Source organism: Purpureocillium lilacinum, assembly GCF_023168085.1.
Source record: "Purpureocillium lilacinum CBS 284.36 DNA, scaffold_3, whole genome shotgun sequence".
Classification (NCBI taxonomy): Eukaryota; Fungi; Ascomycota; class Sordariomycetes; order Hypocreales; family Ophiocordycipitaceae; genus Purpureocillium; species Purpureocillium lilacinum.
The window spans coordinates 3,977,050-3,994,904 of NW_027072113.1; the positions used below are offsets into that span (position 1 = coordinate 3,977,050).

The 17,855-nt window shown below is 61.6% G+C and overlaps 6 protein-coding genes across 6 annotated transcripts; 5 read left to right on the top strand and 1 right to left on the bottom strand.

Annotated features, from left to right (window-relative positions):
• Positions 1–1,082: 1,082 nt before the first annotated feature.
• On the top strand, positions 1,083–3,176 carry PLICBS_004776 (uncharacterized protein; the record flags this gene model as incomplete). Its single annotated transcript, XM_018325846.1, has 3 exons — positions 1,083–1,218; positions 1,374–1,849; positions 1,905–3,176. The coding sequence occupies 3 exons, from the start codon at positions 1,083–1,085 to the stop codon at positions 3,174–3,176; spliced, it is 1,884 nt and encodes a 627-aa protein (XP_018175598.1).
• A 1,262-nt stretch (positions 3,177–4,438) lies between these two features.
• PLICBS_004777 (uncharacterized protein) lies at positions 4,439–5,729 on the top strand (the record flags this gene model as incomplete). The annotated part of the gene is made up of 2 exons (XM_018325844.1): positions 4,439–5,396; positions 5,533–5,729. 2 exons carry the CDS (start codon positions 4,439–4,441, stop codon positions 5,727–5,729), a joined length of 1,155 nt encoding a protein of 384 aa, XP_018175596.1.
• A 2,319-nt stretch (positions 5,730–8,048) lies between these two features.
• On the top strand, positions 8,049–8,849 carry PLICBS_004778 (uncharacterized protein; the record flags this gene model as incomplete). The annotated part of the gene is made up of 1 exon (XM_018325843.1): positions 8,049–8,849. The coding sequence occupies one exon, from the start codon at positions 8,049–8,051 to the stop codon at positions 8,847–8,849; it is 801 nt and encodes a 266-aa protein (XP_018175595.1).
• Positions 8,850–10,010: 1,161 nt separating this feature from the next.
• Positions 10,011–10,895, top strand: PLICBS_004779 (uncharacterized protein; the record flags this gene model as incomplete). Its single annotated transcript, XM_065600587.1, has 1 exon — positions 10,011–10,895. The coding sequence occupies one exon, from the start codon at positions 10,011–10,013 to the stop codon at positions 10,893–10,895; it is 885 nt and encodes a 294-aa protein (XP_065456659.1).
• Positions 10,896–12,381: 1,486 nt separating this feature from the next.
• On the top strand, positions 12,382–13,420 carry PLICBS_004780 (uncharacterized protein; the record flags this gene model as incomplete). Its single annotated transcript, XM_065600588.1, has 3 exons — positions 12,382–12,813; positions 13,105–13,283; positions 13,390–13,420. The coding sequence occupies 3 exons, from the start codon at positions 12,382–12,384 to the stop codon at positions 13,418–13,420; spliced, it is 642 nt and encodes a 213-aa protein (XP_065456660.1).
• A 207-nt stretch (positions 13,421–13,627) lies between these two features.
• PLICBS_004781 (uncharacterized protein) lies at positions 13,628–16,094 on the bottom strand (the record flags this gene model as incomplete). Its single annotated transcript, XM_018325842.2, has 2 exons — positions 13,628–14,881; positions 14,937–16,094. The coding sequence occupies 2 exons, from the start codon at positions 16,092–16,094 to the stop codon at positions 13,628–13,630; spliced, it is 2,412 nt and encodes an 803-aa protein (XP_018175594.1).
• Positions 16,095–17,855: the final 1,761 nt, after the last annotated feature.

Below are 17,855 nucleotides of genomic sequence, written 5' to 3' on the forward strand. Positions count from 1 at the left end.
CAGCGGCCAGACAGTGGGCAACTTGGCGTTGCGTTCCCGCACGCACCGTGCGTTGGTACCTGGTAGCATGATGCGAATCAACCTGTCGGCAGTGCTTGCGCAGACACACGGCACAGGATGAGCCAGACGCGAGGTGAGATGTTGCTGTCCCGCGGCTGCAGGTACCTCGCGGTCCGTGCCTCCCTCACCTCGCAAAGCGACGGAGCGTGCAAGTGGATTATACGCAGACGGATGGAATCATGAGCGTCTGTAACGCATTCCCCTCTCGTGGGTACCTGTTTGCAAGCGCAAGGTTAGGTTCATTGGCATGCCCCTTCCAGCGCGGCGTGCAGCCAAGGTGACCTAGGATGCTAGGTATACTTTTCCGCGCCACGGTGCTATAGAGATTGGCAGTGCCAGGTGGTCGTCTTGGCACCCGCGCCTCCCAGCGGCAGCGCTCACCGCTGCCCCGTAATTTCCACACCTTCAGCGCGGCGGCGTGCGGCGTGGTCGGGCCCGACTGCTCCGGGCGCATCCATCCCACGGGGCGTCGACCCGCTGTAGAGACTCTCTCGTCAGGGCTGCTGCACGCTGCACTGTATGAACGGGCAGCCCGTACCTATGTAGGCGTGCTGGTAGCGGCAGTCGGGTGGTGCAGCCCGCCCGCCAGGCCCTACCTAGGTCGACGTCAGATCCCGGGCGGGCAGTCAGGTCAACGCCTCCCGCCCCGTGCCGCCTCCTCTGGCCGGCTTCTTGGCTGTCTGTCTGGTCTGGCTGGCTGATCAACCTCACGCTTCCCGAGGCGCGCCCCTTTTCCGTCCTCCCAACCGGCAGCTAGACTTTTTTCCTTTTCTCCCTTCTTCCTCTCCTTCTTTCCTGGTAACCCGCGAGACGGCGCTGACCAGTTCCATCGTTGCGGCATTCACTCGTTCCTGCGACTGCTTCAGCATCCTACTTAATACGCCGCCGCCGTCCCTCTTGGATTGGATCCCACAGCTGCAGGTCGCTGCGCAGTCACTGTTGCTGCGCCACGCCCCCTTACGGCCGCTGTGCTCGCTTGTTGTCCGCTGCTTTTATTAGGGAGCCCCTCCACCGACGTCGCAATGCCTTCACTTCCCGAGGCCGTCGTCGACTCCGTCTCCAAGCTCGGCCTCAACGGCTCGTCGGAACACACCAACGGCACCTTCAATGGCGACGTCAAGGTCCGCACCATCTGCTGCGTCGGCGCCGGTTATGTCGGTACGTTCCACAGCTTCTTCCTCAACGCCGCGTCCCTGTCTCGGGCTCGGACTGCGCTTGTCTCGCCGCCCCGCGATCAGCGCACGCCGCCTCCCACCCCTTCCCAACGGCGCAATGCGCAGACAATGGGCAATTAACTGACTGCTGTCCTGCAGGTGGCCCGACTGCCGCCGTCATTGCCTTCCAGAACCCGCACATCAAGGTGACGGTCGTCGATAGAGACACAACCCGCATCCGTCGCTGGAACTCGCGCCACCCTCCCATCTACGAGCCCGGCCTCCACGACATCGTGCGCATTGCCCGCGATGGCAGCCGCGAGACGTCCTTCTCCAACGGGCCCACCTCCGACGGCGAGGGCTCATCGTCCGACGAAGGCGAGACCGTCGTCCCGTCCCGCCCCGGCAACCTCTTCTTCACCACCGATGTCGCCAAGAGCATCGCCGAGGCCGACGTCGTCCTCGTCGCCGTCAACACCCCCACCAAGGAGCGTGGTGTCGGCGCTGGCAGCGCCACCGACATGACCGCCTTCGAGGCCGTCACGGGCGTCGTTGCTCAGTACGCGCGCGAGGGTGCCATCATCGTCGAGAAGAGCACCGTCCCCTGCCGGACGGCCCAGCTCGTCGCCGATACTGTACGTGGCCCGACACGGAAACCTAGCTAAACGCCTTGCTAATCTTTCGCTGCAGCTCTCCATGCACAGACCCGGCGTCCACTTCGAGATCCTGTCCAACCCCGAGTTCCTGGCTGCCGGCACGGCCGTCAACGACCTGCTATACCCCGACCGCATCCTCATCGGCTCTGCGCCTACACCGTCAGGCAAGAAGGCCGCCGAGGCGCTGGTCGGCGTCTACGCCGCGTGGGTTCCGCGCGAGCGCATCCTGACCACCAACGTTTGGTCCTCTGAGCTCGCCAAGCTCGTCGCCAACTCGATGTTGGCGCAGCGCATCTCCAGCATCAACTCCATCTCGGCCGTTTGCGAGCAGACTGGCGCCGACGTGGACGAGGTGGCCAAAGCAATCGGTGTCGACCCGCGAATCGGCAACAAGTTCCTCATGGCCGGTATCGGCTTCGGCGGCAGCTGCTTCAAGAAGGATGTCTTGAACTTGGTCTACCTGGCCGACACCATGGGCCTGCCCGAGGTGGGCGAGTACTGGCGGCAGGTCGTCAAGATGAACGAGTACGCGCGTGACCGCTTCACCAACCGCGTCATCAAGTGCCTCAACAACACCCTGGTCGGCAAGAAGATCACGATCCTCGGCTATGCCTTCAAGAAGAACACGTCAGACACGCGCGAGGCGCCCGCTCTGGAGATGATCAAGACGCTGCTGGAGGAGCGACCCAGGGAGGTGGCCGTGTTCGACCCGTGCTGCAACCCGCTGGTCGTCAAGAATGAGATCCTGGCCCTGCTCGGCGCCGAGGTCAGCCAACGCGTCCACGTCTACAGCAACGCGTTCGACGCCTGCGAGGGCAGCACGGCCGTCGTCATCGCCACCGAGTTTGACGAGTTCCGGAACCAGCCCGCTCCCAAGCCTGCGCCCGCGCCGGTCCCGGAGGCGGCACCCAAGATGATTGGGCGCAAGCCGAACCCCAAGTCGGACCCGCGGCCGTTCACGGCCTCGACGCCGACGGAGAACGAGCTGCTGGCCCTGCACAAGCATCTGGTGCAGCGTGCGACAGAGACGTCGCCCGACCCACTGGACAGGTTCAACGTCGAGCCCAGCTGCGAGGCAGACTGCCCCGACTGCATCACGGAGCGCGAGAGCGAGAAGACGGGCGACGCTACGGGCATGGGCAGCGCGGAGGAGTACAAGCCCAAGGAGCGCATCGACTGGGTGCGCATTGCCAGCTCCATGGCCAAGCCGCGGTGGGTGTTTGACGGCCGGGGCGTCATCGACTCGCGCGAGATGGTCAAGCTCGGCGTACGGGTCGAGAGCGTCGGTCGCCAGCACCGCTTCTGAATTCGGCGAAGCAAGTGAGCGGAGTCATGCATATCAACGGCCGAAACCACGATAATATTGGATGTTGCATCGGCGCACGTCCGTCTTGAGGGGTGCGCCTCTATTGTTTTAACAGGCATGAGCACGAGTTTGGACGGAGAGGGGGGCAAGGGGGGCTATAAAACTGTTTCGTCGTGGATGGGCGGACACATTGGAAGAGCAACGATACCGCTCTCAAGGAGCAAACTTGTCGGGATTTAGAAGGGGGCTTTGAAGAATTCCATGCCGCCGACGCGCGGCTTCATATTGCTAGATCAATTTACAGCGATAACTCTGGCCTCATGGTCGCATGAGATATTATGAGTGCGGACGCAGCGTGTTGTCCTTGCTTCTAAAACACCAGGAGCTGTCGGCTTTAATAACATACAGCCACGTATGATCAGCCACCATCATCCGCGTGCGAGCGCGAGAGAGGACGAACGCCTCCGCAGCGGTCCGAGAACCCTCTTGCGACAACCTTTATCCCAGCGTGGACAGCTCTCCTCACCATAATGAGTGCAGTTCGCGGTCCCGGCGGCGCCACGCACGCGGGGGGGGACCAGCCGTCGGGATGCCCTCTCCGTGGTGTTTCATCGACGATCCACCCGCGTCTCAGCTTTTCCCATGACGACGGGCGATTCGTCCTTCGTCCTTGGCCCTCTCCCCCCTTCCCGAACCTCCCGATGGAAACAAAAGAGGCACATCCGCGGGCTCGAAATCAATCGAAGCCCCTGCCGCCGCCTCCCCGGCCGAGGTGTCAGGTTTCGGAATCGCGCAACATGGTGAGGCAGTCCCGTTTGGCGGAGGTACGTAGGTAGGTGATGAATGGATGTATGACGCACGGGGAGGCGATGCACGGAGCCTGGAGGCCAAACCCTCCAGGGGGGGGGCTGCTCTCTCAGATGGCGTTTCAGGTCCGAGGACGAGCCACGAGGGTCTTTCTGGAGTTGTTGCCGTTGCAAAGAGGGAGGGAGGGCATTGATCTTGATTGTATCCTGATCTCGAAAGGCTGTCGGATCGTCATCGAATGCTGAACTGCCGGACTCTCTTCTTCTCTGTCAGCGCCGAGGCGGGGCGACACGCGGAGCCTCAAGTCGGTTTTAACGACGAACTCACGAGATCTACGTTTACCATTCACGGAACAAGGGGGGAAAGGGCGGTAGCAGCCGACGATACGCATAATACCGCTCCGGCACGAGAGAGAGACGCAGCAACCCCCGAAGTCGACGCCGAAGCCGCCGTCCATGAAAGCGCCGCACGCCGCGGGGCTGCTGGTAGCCGCGGTCCTCCCGGGCCTCGCGGCCGGCGGCGCCCTCCCGCCGGACAGCATACCGCTGCGGTGCGCGACGATTTGCGGGCCGATGGTCGAGCTGACGGCGCTGTGCAACGTGCCGCATCGCAGGCTGGCAAAGAGGCGGCGGGTCGACTACCTGCCGAAGCATCAGACGACAGCGGCTGCGTCGCCCACGGCAGCACAGGAGAAGGGCTCGAGCGATGCAGGTGAGGGGAATGGTGACGGTGAGGATGACGGCAGTGGTAACGGCGAGCTGGAGAAGAGGTCCTTTGTGACGCTCGTGGCGCCGCCGACGTCTCTCCCGGCTGGGTTCGCGGTGTCGACGCCGGACGGCCCGGCGCTGTCGTCGACGATGTCAGAAGTCTGGACCGTCCAGCAGGAGGTCTCGCCGCGAGTATCGAGAGTCACGCCCGTCATTGTCGTACCCAGCGCAACGACGACGACGCAACCAGACCAACGCGCCACCAGAACCCCCGACGTGCCCCCTCCAGCGACGAGTTCCTCCTCCCCCGTGCCAGCACCACCCATCAGCACGACGGGGCTCGCCCTGGGCGCCAACGGGCCGCAGGGCACGACGATGAACCCGCCCGTGCCGTCGACCGTCGCCAGCAGCAGCACCGCAGCGGCGCCGAGCCACGCCCTGCCCGAGAATGGCGGTGGCACTACAGAGATGCAGCCGACGCCGTCGACGACGATGACGAGCGTGGGTGGTGCGGCGACTACGAACCCGGGTAACAAGATGGGCATGGAGCAGGACGGGGCTGGGGATGGAGACGGCGACGGCGATGGGGATGAGGATGGCTTGAGCCCCGAGGAGGAGTGCGTGTGCAAGAATCGCAGCTTCGACGTGCCGCAGGTGGCAGGGCTGTGCGCCGACTGCATCATGCAGGGCGGCGACATGCAAAACAGTACGTCTTTTTCCATCATTCCCACCATAAAACCGACCATGGTCCCCCTTGATACCCAATGTGGTCGACTTATACGCCCCCTCTTGAGACGGGCTTTGATGATGAACTGCGGCTGACCTGGGCGTGTTGCACACAGACATGAACCTCATCATGAAGACGTGCGACTTCCCCACCGTGGGCTACACGCCGGCGAGGGACAGCATCGCCGTAAACGTAAACGTCAAGGCGAGCCGGCCGGCCGGCGGTGCGGGGCTGCGTGTTGAAGCCGCTGCCGGGCCTGCGGTTGTGGCTGCGGTGGTAGCTCTTGCTATGGGCGCGGCGGTATTTCCCTGAGAGGAGCCAGCGACGATCAGCGGCGTTTGGTTTTCTGTCTATCTGCGCTTCCATTTTCGACCCATCCTTTTCATTTCCTACATGTTCTATTTTAGTTGGCAAACGGACTCGCAACAAGCGGCGTGGCGTGGCGTGGCGTGGATATATACACCTGGTTCAGGGTAGCATGAGGGCAGTGGCTAGAAGCGTGCTTGTGTTATCAGGCAACGCACGATCATGATATAAGTCAAAGTCAAAGTCACGAGAATATGAATTATTAGACAATCAGACATTATTTGAAGTTTCTCGTGCCACGACTTTTGTCATCGGTTCTCCTCTCATCGACGATAAGCATCGCACCGCTTGAGGTCGTGAGGACCGCAACATGAACTAGGCTCATGTGGCAGCCGGCCTCGACAACGCACAATCCTTCTTGACCAGATCAACCGGCCAGCATAGAGGCATGGTATATTATAGGATAAGTGAAGCACACCACTCTCGCGTGCGTGGTCATCACGCAGGACGTGCTGACGTCTACGGATGACAGCCTGACAGCCTGAAACCCTCGCGGCCGACGCACTGAGCTCGCTGCGGAGTTCCGCTCCGCCCAGCTCCGCCGCCGCCGCTGGCGGACTCTGGGCTGGGCTGGGTCGGCGGGGCCGCTTCGGGCCAGTGCCTTAACTCCAGCCGCCCTGCAGTCCACCGACATGGACGGCGCGGGCCCGTGTTGCGTCACAGTGGTGGGCGGCCAAGTTATTACGTTTGTCGCTGGGATGGCCTCGTTTTTGTCCAGTCGACGGTGAGACGGCGCGGCCATCCCATTACATACAGTTGGGTAATGAAACGAGCTGCGAGTGTTTGAACGAGCATGAGCGACTCTGTTCATCGCGTAAGACAAACCTTTGGAGGGAAATACTATCTATGACTTGAGATGGGCATGTGATGTAGATACAGTTGTTATATACTTCGTAGAGACTGGACAGGGCTTGCCATGAAATCGGGATCCTCGTCGCGTTGACCACCAAGCTGGTTCTGTCATTCACAATGAAAGTCTCTCTAGCCGCCCTCATCTTCGGCCTCCACGCCATCCCATCCCGGGCGCAGCGTCACTTTCGGCGCGCGAACAGCGCCCACGACCAACCGGTGGTTGCCAAGAGACCAGAGGCCTGGGCCGTACCCATCGGCAACATATCTATATTCCAAGGCGTGAGTAGTGGACGTCCCAACGCCACGCCCCGCGAACGAGACATCAATCAATGCCTGCCTCTCGCTGCCCCCTCCTCCATCAAATGGGTGCTTGTTGGTTTCGCTGCTTGTGTGTGCTGACGCAAAGGGCGCACAACGCACGTCTGCTGCGACGACACCTGCCACGTCGAGCTACCCTTTTGCGACGGAGCCTGGAACAAGCACCGCGACATAGAGTGGAAACTGATGGCTCTGAGATGTCCCCCAGAGCATCCGGTACGTATGAGTCGGATTTCGCACTGCGTCCTGGCCCAATCTTCAATTCAGTCAAAGTGCTTCGTACTGACTCGAGCAGTGTGGCCAGCACGGCAACTGGTGCAGCTTCAGCGTCAAGGATCAGACAGTGGTGTGCGACTCTGAGCAGTATCTGGTAAAGTAACTGCCGTCCTCGGCATACAGTAGGTAGTTTATTATACGGGCGGTTGGCCCTCATGCAGTGCACGACTCTGCGACCACTGTGCTTTGCGTCGCAGGAGGAGGGTTTTTCGTACAACCCGGGACGGACCCTTGTAAACTCTGTTCCATCCTGTCCAGTGTTAACGGGCAGCCGACATCGAAAGCGGTCCACGTAGTCGAGCTCCGGTGCTGCTGACTGCGTATGACGTGAGCATGGCAGCCTCCGGTGGTGCGGCGGCGAGAAAGAGAAAGGCAAGGCGAGGACGGGCAGGGCAGGGCTGAGCGGAATGCGAGAGGCGGAAAAAAGACAAGGGTTGCGGCTCGTGGAGTTAACGGGCCCAGACGGGGAACGCCATCTCCGACGTGCGTAAACACCACTTACACTTTTTCTGGTGGCTTTTTTGGCACTGGCTGAAAGGGCGACGGCAAAAGTCTGGTGGGTGGTGATATTTAACATTCATCTCGCGCCTGTCTTGGGATGATGAGAATGATTCGGTCTCTCATCGACTTGAACAACTAGAAGCCTGCAAGCTCATACAAGCTGCGGCGATAACAACACGTCCTCAGCCCCCGTCCATCCATCCATACTTCCTTCGTACAAGTCATCGCCGACATTTTGGAAGCCTCCATATTCTGTACCGGCAGCGTTCACCCTCACCACATCATCACCATCACCACCACCACCACCCGTCACCCGCCATGCATCTCATCCTCACCGGCGCCACCGGCCTCGTCGGCTCGTCCGTCCTCGACGCCATGATCAAGGCCAAGGACGTGACCAAAATCTCCATCCTCAGCCGCAAGCCCGTCCAGATGGCCGAGGACCGGCGCGACCCGCGCGTCAGCGTCATCCTGCACCGCGACTTCGAGACGTACGACGCCAAGCTGCTCGACCAGCTGCGCGACGCCGACGGCTGCGTCTGGGCCCTCGGCATCAGCCAGACCAAGGTCTCGGCCGACGAGTACGTCAAGATCACAAAGGACTACACCCTCGCCGCCGCGCGCTCCTTTGCCACGCTGCGCTCCTCTTCTTCTTCCTCCGACGGCGACGCAAAGCAGCAGCAAGAGCAGCAGAAGCCCTTCCGCTTCATCTACGTCTCGGGCGAGGGCGCCACTCAGACCCCCGGCCGCTTCTCCGCCATCTTCGCCCGCGTCAAGGGCGAGACGGAGCAGGCCCTCGCCGACCTGACGCGCGAGCTCCCCGCGTCCCTGCAGGCCGACTCCGTGCGCCCGGCCTTTGTCGACCCCTCCCGCCACGACGCCATCAAGCCGTACATCCCGGACCCGGGCATGCTCTACCGGGTCGGCATGGTGCCGCTGGGCCCGCTCATCCGCAACGCCTTCAGGGGCATGCACTCGCCCACCGAGCAGCTCGGGACTTTCCTGACGCAAATGGCCACAGGCAAGCTCGACGGCAAGCTCGAGGGCCCGGGGGCGTTTAAGCTGGGCCCGTCGTGGGTCATTGAGAACGTCGGCCTCAGGCGGGTCATGGGTCTGTAGGACATCGAGCAGCTATGTACGGAGTACAGCGGGCGTTTACGGGTTTGGTCATGAGTGATGAGGGTTCATGGAGTTTGGGTTGGTTGGTGAAATCTTTTGGATACACTGGGGGCTGGACGCGTTGGCTGAGACAATCGTGGGCTGTGCGCATACCAATGTACAACTTGCAGTGTTCTTTTGCTTTCACTATGCAGGCAGGTCCGCGAGGCCAAGCAGAATAATCATATTAATATTAGTCAAGGCAATGGCAGGGGACCGAGGCTTTACATCTACATACGTACTCGAAACGGTCTCGACCTCTCAGCTGAGACTATAAACGAGAATAGCTGTTGCCATCCTGGCAGGCCGTCCGGCCGGGTCGTGATCCGGAGCCCAGACGGGAGATCGTCAACAACGGCGTCCTTTGCACGAGTCTGCGGATACTTGCAGGACTTGGTCGAACCCCCAATGTGCCCCGGCCACTCTTCAGCGCGTGTCAAAAATTCCCATTCGCGTGTCGGACGATTTGATGTCGAGGAGCCAGCCCGAGGTAGCCCAGGGTTGTCACGTGCCGTGACCAGCCAACGACCTCACCTCCTTCCTCGCATCGCTCCCGCATCCGTCTTTTCTCCTCCATCGCCATTGCATGCCAACTTGTGGCTCCCTCGAAATTGACCGGTCTCCTTTTCCTCACGATGTGACTGTCGGCTGGCCGGCGCATCAAGGACCGCGCCGTAGTGGGCTCAACCTGCCCTTCACAGGCATTGACCACCTCGGAGGTGAGACATGGATGGCGATGGAGGGCGTCGACGAGGGCATGGCCTGCCTCTCGGTATGCAGGCACGCGATTGTCTTGGTTTGACCCTCTCGCTACCTCGGAGTACGGCACCGTCTCGTTCCACGAGCAGCGGTCCTCGGGAACTGCTTCCGATGGGAGCAAGTATCTCACCTTCTCCCCACCATTGACGAGCATTCCATATCGCGTCGGGAAACGGCCGCTGGACGACAGTCGCGTTTCGGCCCTCGACTCCTGGGCGACGCCGGCAACAGGACAAACACCTATATAAGCAACACCGGCCATGGCTTCGGAACCAAGCAGCCTCTGGTGAGACTCATATCGCCAACTCGCCCACTCACCGTCGACAACACCGCTCACGCGACTTCGTGCAGCACTAATTCACCATGGTCAACAGCGACAACCGCTGCCGAGGCACCTGGGCCAAGCTGGCCGCCTTGGTGGCTCTCCTGGCCGCACCGGCCCTCGCCAACGAGCACGAGCTCCACGAGCACCAGGTCCGGACAGTCGAGGTCGTGGTCACGACATACCTCGAGTATGGCGCCTGCGCCAACCTCTGCCCCGTCAGCTTCAAGACGATGCATGAGAAGCCGTCAGACCCTACCCACCACCACGCCACGACGACGTGCGGTTGCGAGCACGACCACGAGCACGAGAGCCATCACTCGTCGCACTCGTGCACCAAGGAAACGCACAACAAATCAACCCCGGTAAAGACGACTCCCACTGGTCCTCACACCCACCCGGAGCCCACGCATCCCGAGCATACTCACCCGGATCACACTCCGCCGCCTCACAGCAGCCCGTCTAGCGAGCATCCTCCTCCGCACTCCCCTCCCTCGAGCGAGCACCCGCCGCCGCCATACCACCCGCCTTCCAGCGAGCATCCCCCGCCTCCCTACCATCCTCCCTCCGGCAGCCACCCTCCGCCGCCCTACTCGACGCCTCCTGGCGACTATCCTCACCCGCCCCCTCCCCCGAACTACCCCCCGCCCAACGACAACTACCCTCCTCCTGGAGATTACTACCCGCCTCCGGGTGACAACAACTATCCTCCCCCTGGAGATTACTATCCGCCGCCCGGCGACTATCCTTCGCCTGGCAACCCCGACAAGGGCAAGCCTCATGGTAGTGGCGCCAAGAACGATCCTGATGATGGCGAGACGTGCTATGCCAGCGGCAACAGCGCCTACTGCATCGACGCCAACGGACACATTGTGGGAGCCTCTGGCCACAAGATCATTGGCCGCGAGATGCCGGCCAGCGATTAAGGTGGCATGGTTATAAAGTGTGTTTGATCTTGACGGAACAAGGCGTTGGCGCGTTACGGCTGGATTCGATTTGGGTTGGTTTCAGTAACGGCCTCGGGTGCGCGAAGCATAGTGGCGAGACCATTTGACATTTGCGGTTATTTCTTATCAAAACAATACATGGCTTCACTGTTCCCTGTTGTCGTATTTGCCGTACTTTCTACGTATTGTGAGGCGCTGGAGCGTGTAATTGACCGTGCCTTAAAGCTGGTCCGATGATGGTCGCAGCTGAGCGAGCTGAGATGCCTAGTACGGTCCAGTCAAGTTGCTGACGGCACGCTCTCTTCAGCCAGTCAAGCCTTCTCCGTCGACGACTGGGCCCGTTCGGTGTGTTGACAAGTCTATTCGTTCATGGCCTATGCCTTCGAAGAGCAGGCCACGTGCGTCTGCAAGGCAACGAGACGAAGAGACACAGCGCGGGCGATCGCCCGTAAGCCGGACCAACCCAGCCGATTCCCTCACTCGCCGAACGAGGTCCAGCTGCAAGGCACAACGTTTCAGAGCGCACGCCTGCGTGCGTCGCCGGGTTGGATATTCAGCCACGCCAAGACCGATCTGCCGTCGGTGTCTAAAATAGAAGCATCGGCTCATTCGCCTTTGACGGTTGGACTGCGGCGGCGCGCACCACTCATCCTGCAGCGGCGGACTGCACGCGCAGGTAGGTAGGGCAAGTGGGAGGGATGGGTGGATGAGATGGGATGGATGGGAAGGGATGACTTCATCGGCGGCCCGGGGCAGGGGTCGTCCTGCTCAATTTAAGCTTGAATTTATTTTGGGGGGGCATGTGCCTTGCCGCACTGGGCGGGCGATCGATGAGGGGGGGATGTGTGCCGGTGGGAATTTGGCCCCCAGCTTGCCCCGATGTCTACCTTGCCAACCTGCCTAGTCTACATGGATGAGCTGGGCACGACAGGATGAAGATGACCCGACGTGGCGTTCTTTGAGTGTTCGACTGCCGCCACTCACCACGGACACTGCGCACAGGCAGGCGGACAGCGCAGTTCAGCTCAGGGGCTTGCAGGCGCGAGATAATAGAGGACGGATGAATTCGAGATCGGCGCTCGGTTGCGCGGGGCGGCGGCGGACAGCAGGAGTAGCAGCTGACGATCATGGGGCAAACAGCCTGCAACATGACGAGGGTCGGACTAGGGGCAGCGTGGGTGGACGAGGCATTGACGGAGGCAGCCAGCTGGCCCTCGACGGTTCTGGGCGTTCTCAGTCTAACATAGGGTTGTGTATGGCTGTGTGAAAGTATATAAAACGCAGAGCACCACTTACACGACTCCTTCGCGAGGTTACCTCCCAGCCGGCAGCAACCTCCTCGGGGCTTCTTGATACACCACCGGCCATATACTTTCTCAAAACATATTATCCGCCCAGAAACAACCGTCCAACAATACCCAACATCCCCCCGACAGGAACAACAACAACGACAGCAACGACAACCATGCGTCTCCTCCTCCTCGCCCTCTCCCTCGCCGCCAGCTCCTCCTCCCCCGCCCTCGCCGCCCTCAACGAGCCCTGCTACGGCCCCAACGGCCTGTCCGGCGTGTGCGTCAGCACCTCCGCCTGCAGCAAAGCCGGCGGCACCACCATCCCCGGCGCCTGCCCCGCCGACGCCGCCTCCGTGCGCTGCTGCTCCAAGCCCAAGTGCGGCGACGCCTCCTTCCCCGGGGGCAACTGCCGCTGGCAGAGCGACTGCGCGGGCGCCACGTCCCCCAGGGCGTTCTGCCCCGGCCCGGCCCAGTTCAAGTGCTGCGCCAGCCCCGCGGGCGGCTTCGGCGGGTACCCGGCGGCGCCCAAGATCCCCGCCGTGGGCGCGTGCAAGAAGAACGCCGTGGAGGGGGCCAGGAAGATCGTGGCGGCGTTTCCGGGCAGGGTGCGGGAGGTGTTTTGTACGAGGGATTGTAAGTGCCCGGGGACGTCGGACCACTGCTGTGGGTTGGCGACGGATATGATGTGCGCCGATGGCGGAGGTGTAAGTCTGCATCCCCTTGCTTTGTTCTGCTTGACCCTGCCGTGCTGTACTTGCCTGTGTCTCCCTTACACGAACGAGTTCTCCCCTCCCGCCCACCTGCTCCTCCTCACATTGCTGCTTGTGTGTAAGACCAAGGGGCAGCAGTACAGAACAGAATATGCTAACTCGGTGCCATGCCCTCCCCCCGAACAGGTCGCCACCCTCTCCGGCAAGGAAATCGCCGAATGGGTCATGAAGAACCGCGCCGCCCTCAAGCTCAAGTACGTCATCTGGGGCCAGAAGATCTGGAGCCCGACCACCGACGGCGCCGAGAAGTCGTGGGACAAGTGGCGCACCATGGAGGACCGCGGCGACCTGACGCAGAACCACTGGTACGTCGTTGTCCGTTCGTGCCTTTTGCTCTTACCCCCTGTGCCGGGCTGCTCGCCTTTGCAGAGACCCAAGCGCTTGCGCGACTGTGCTAACCTCCTTGTACAGGGACCACGTCCACGTCAGCTACAACGGCTGAAGCGCGTGATTGCAAGACGTCTGCATATATGCGAGGTCTAGGGAGTCGAGCGTGGACACCCAAGATGAGGAGGGTATTGTTTTGTTCAATTGTGTAAATAAGGTTAGAGTCTGTGTCGCTGTAAAGCACATGTTCCTGTTCCTGCATATACGGGTATATTCCAACGTCATCCAATGTCCCACCTACCCTCGTGACTCCTCAATGGCCTCATGTCCCGAACGCCTCGCCTACGGCAAAACCCTCATCGGGCGTGACCGCCATCTCCAACAGCTCGTGCGCCGCATCCACCACCTCCACCTCGATGCCCTTTTCAATAATCAAGTCCTCCGCAAAAGTGAGCCTCCCGAGGGCAATGAGGTACCGCTGGCTGCCCCCGTGCGTCATGGACAGCTTCTGGCCGATGTCTGCCACGTTGGATGTCTTCTCATTCGTGACGAGCGTGTGGATCAAGGCGACGCTCTGTGAGATGATCTTGAAAAGGTCCGTCGACGTGGTCGATTGTGGGATTCTGATCGAGGAGGACGTAATGGCCCGTGGCAAAGGGTCAACGGCGGATGATGGAATTGGCTGGTCGTACAAGTCGTCTATTGACGTGCTCAGACACGTTACCAAACGTGGCAGTGCATTGTCGTGGCAGGCAAGCTGCATTGCGCCAAAGGGATATCGCGCAAACGCAACCAGCGTTCGCAGTGCGGCCAGGCGCAGTCTCCGGCGCTGCTCCGGCGTCGTCGTCGCCCGCAAAGGCTCTGTCAACTTGGCTGACACCCGTTCGATGATGGCCCGCGCGATGACAGTGGGCTCGGCTTCGTCAGTGACAGGGCCAATGGACCCCGGCAGCGACGAGGAGGCCAGAAGGTCCAGCATGACAAGGATATCGCTAAAGAGCTGTCGTGGCGTCAGGAGCAGTAGCACCAGATCCAATGACATGAGCTTCCAGAAGCCGCTTGCTGTGCACTCAAAGCCATTCTCCGTCTCGCTGGGTGTCGTTGCGCATGCAAGCGCAGAAAGTGTGAGTAGCGATAGTATTTGCGTCGTGTCAATGTGCTCCTCAAAGAATGCGTACTCGTCGCTGTTGGAGAGATTGCCATCTGGGGCTCGACGGCGCGCCTCAGCGAGGGTAAGTATCGTCGACTGGGCGACGGGGACCAGGTTCCCGACCACGAGCGGCGCCACTGAGATGACGTGTAGGTCAAAAGTAAATGACACAAGCGCGACGAGGTACTTGACCGGCTCCCAGAACTGCTCCTCGAGGCAGCGAGTCCACATAGCAACGATGTGCTCCGCAAAATCCACCAGCAGCTGCATCGGCCGGTGCGGGTTGCCCATCAGAGGCAGCTTCTCGAAGATCATGGCGGCAAATGATGTGCCTGTCGGGTCTGAAGGAAATGAGAAGCGCGACAGCGTGTCGAAAGTGGGGGGCTGCTGATGAAAGGATCCGTGATCTAGTACCAGTTGGAGGAACTATACGCGGCGAGTAAGTATCATAGCCATCAAGCATTTATACCCTCCAGCTTACCTCGAATGGTGCTGTCGGGGCGGCCATGACCATAGTTGAGTGCAACCCCTGTGAAGCCGGCTTGTCGTCTCCCATTTCGACGTCCTCGGTGTGCGTCTCCAGAGCCGCTATCGGGCTGTCCATCACCGGCCTTTTCCGCTTGCCCTTGCTCGGCGTCCTCTCCCCAACATTGGCCGCAACCGAGCCGGAGGCCTTGCCGCGTCCCTGGCCCTTGCTAGGGCTCAGGGCAATGTCCATCTCGTCGAAGCCATCGGCGATACCCCACGTCTTGTTGGCCTTCTTTGGTGTAGTCACAACTCCCGCGGCCGCGGCAGGACCGGCAGTATCTCTCCTCCGCGCCCGGTCGCTAACTTCACGCATGTCCCGCTGGAGAAACTGCAGCTCCGTGTTGGCGCTCTTCTCGGCCGCGACGGCGGCTTCGACGATGCGTTCCTGCTTGGCCAGCTGCTCCGCATTGAGCTTCTTGAGCCGCGCAACCTGGGCGTCGTATTCCTGCTGCGCCTTGGTCGAGTTGGCTCGGATAATGGACACCTCGCCTCGCGCAATGTGAAGCTCCGTCTCGAGAGTCCTCAGGCGCTGCTGCAGGGCCGACACCATGTCGACTGATGGGGCTTGAGACGCCTGGGACGCGGGGAACCGGCCGCCCGGTGGCAGGGCCGGCCGCGCAAACTGGCTCGGCTGAGGTTGGTTGATGCGGCCCGGCCCTTGCGGCTGGAAGCGCTGCGAGCCGGGAAACTGCTGGCTCGGGGCCGCAGCGCTGGGCAGGCGAGCACCGGCGGCCATAGGAGCGGCCTGACGGCTCGTTGGATCAACGGTGGGATTCCATCGTGGGTTCGGCACAGGAGGGATGGGCCGACGAGGAACGTGGGTTGAGGCGGGGTGGTGCTGCTGCCGTTGCTGGAGCGTCTTGTCGACGACGGGGCGGCCGATGGGCGCTCCCACATCGTTGGTCACCTCGGTGGTGTCCAGATCATCGTCCTCCTCCTCCCATCCGTAGTCGGAATACCGGTGCTGCAGGACATCCTGACTAGGCTGACGCTGCTGGCTTGGGTGCAGGGCACGGCCTTGGGTGAGCTGGATGGCGTTTCGCTCGAGCTCCTGCAGGACGTTGTCGGTGAGGTCGTCGAATCCGTCGTCTGAGAACTCGTCAATGTCCATTGCTCCGGATGCGACGCGCGGGCGACATCGAAGCGGCGAGGTCCATCGGGCGGGCTATGCGGTGGGTTTCGGCAAACGCGACGTGTTGGTCGATGGCGACGGAGCGCTGTGACGCGAGGTCACGTTTTCCAGTAAAGGTCGGAGTTGGGGCTGGTGAGAGGTGCAGGTGTGGCTGACGGGCGAAGCGCGTGCACTGTGGCTTGCGCGCCTAGTAACACGAGACCGCGTTTTGAGGAACACACGAATATTCCACAGACCCTGTCGTTGTTGTTGGGAAGACAGAGGGTGCTTCGGTGGAGCCGAGCAGGGACCAGCTGTTGAGCTTCTATTCCGGACTCGTACTTTGCTCCTTCGCGCAGTGGCATGTGATTCTACAACGAGAGGGTTTCCCTGCGGCGATGAGCGTCTTGTGCCTCGCCATGCGTCCTCCGCACGCCAATTGGACACTCGCGACTTTGTACGGAGGAGGCACAGGCAGCGACAAGCTTCTGGCCCGAGTCTCGGCCTAGGTATTCACCAGTGGGAGTCGCCGCTGCAGCCACTACCTCTGGAGGTCCCGAGGTTGTCTAACAGCTCCCGTCGTCGCGGCGCCGGCGCTGGCAGCCACTCCGCCTCCTATCCGTGCTGTTTTGAGTCTTCACCCCCCTTGCCTGAGCGCGAGCCGTTGGGCACTCGCTCGCTTCCTGCACCCTTCTGAGAAACAGTGCTGACGCGCGGGTGAGAGAGGAGCTAACTGCTACGTTGCCCCAACCCATGCCGTGCATGCCATGCCATGCGTGTCGTGTCCTCCACGTCCGTCCCCTCTGTCTGCCCCCAGCGGCCCGGCACTAATGTCGTCCGCTAATTACAGACTCCTAGGGTCCCTTCTGTCCTGGCTGGGGGTGGCGGGCTGCCGCTTTCCCAGCGAGGGTTGGGTGAATGAAGGGGGGAGGATGCAGTGCTCTCGATGCAGACAAAAGTGTTTGGTGCAGGTGCTACGAGGTGCCGTCCGTGGTCGCGTGAAGAAGCTCCATGCCCAGGGCGACGGGAATCTGCACGCAACACGGGTACCAGGGCACAGACGACACGACACGTCAAGCTTCAGTGGCATTGTTCGCTGCAAGCAGGCCCCCCGGCGGCCGCCACAAAGCAGGCAGGCCGCGGCGGGAGTGACGTAAAGCCCGGCGACAGTGCCCTTCCCGTACCAATAAGCCAGTTCAATTGGCCGCCTCGGGGTCGCGGGCTGCCCGCCAGCCACTAAGGAGCTGCCCCAACTTTATTACTAGGAGCAGCAGCAGCAGCAGCAGCAAGCAGCAAGCAGCAGGCGGAAAAATCCCATCCCATCCCCATCCTGCCCAGCCCAGCTCCCCAGACTCTCTCTCGCAGTCCGTCGTCACCACAAACCACCGCCGCCCGCCGCCTTGGCCCTCCTCTCCAACACCCACCACCCCCATCCTCCTCCACAACCTCCCGGAGCGACGACGTCGAGACCTCACGCCGCTGCCGCTGCCGCTGCCCCTCCCCGCGACGACTCGTCCCGTCCTCGCCTCTCCCCAGCGCGCGCACACGCCTTCGCATTTGCGAGCCCGCCACAAGTCCGCTCGACTCCGCAACTTTTCTTCCCGGACTTGCTAGATACCCCGAGCGCTCCGCGTGTCTCCTACCGCCCCCGGCCTTCCTCCACGAACCTCGTCCACCGCTCGAGCAGAACCCCCCCTTCGTGCATGCGCGCAACATAGCGGCATCCCGGCCCCGATCACACGCGCGTACACTCACCGACCG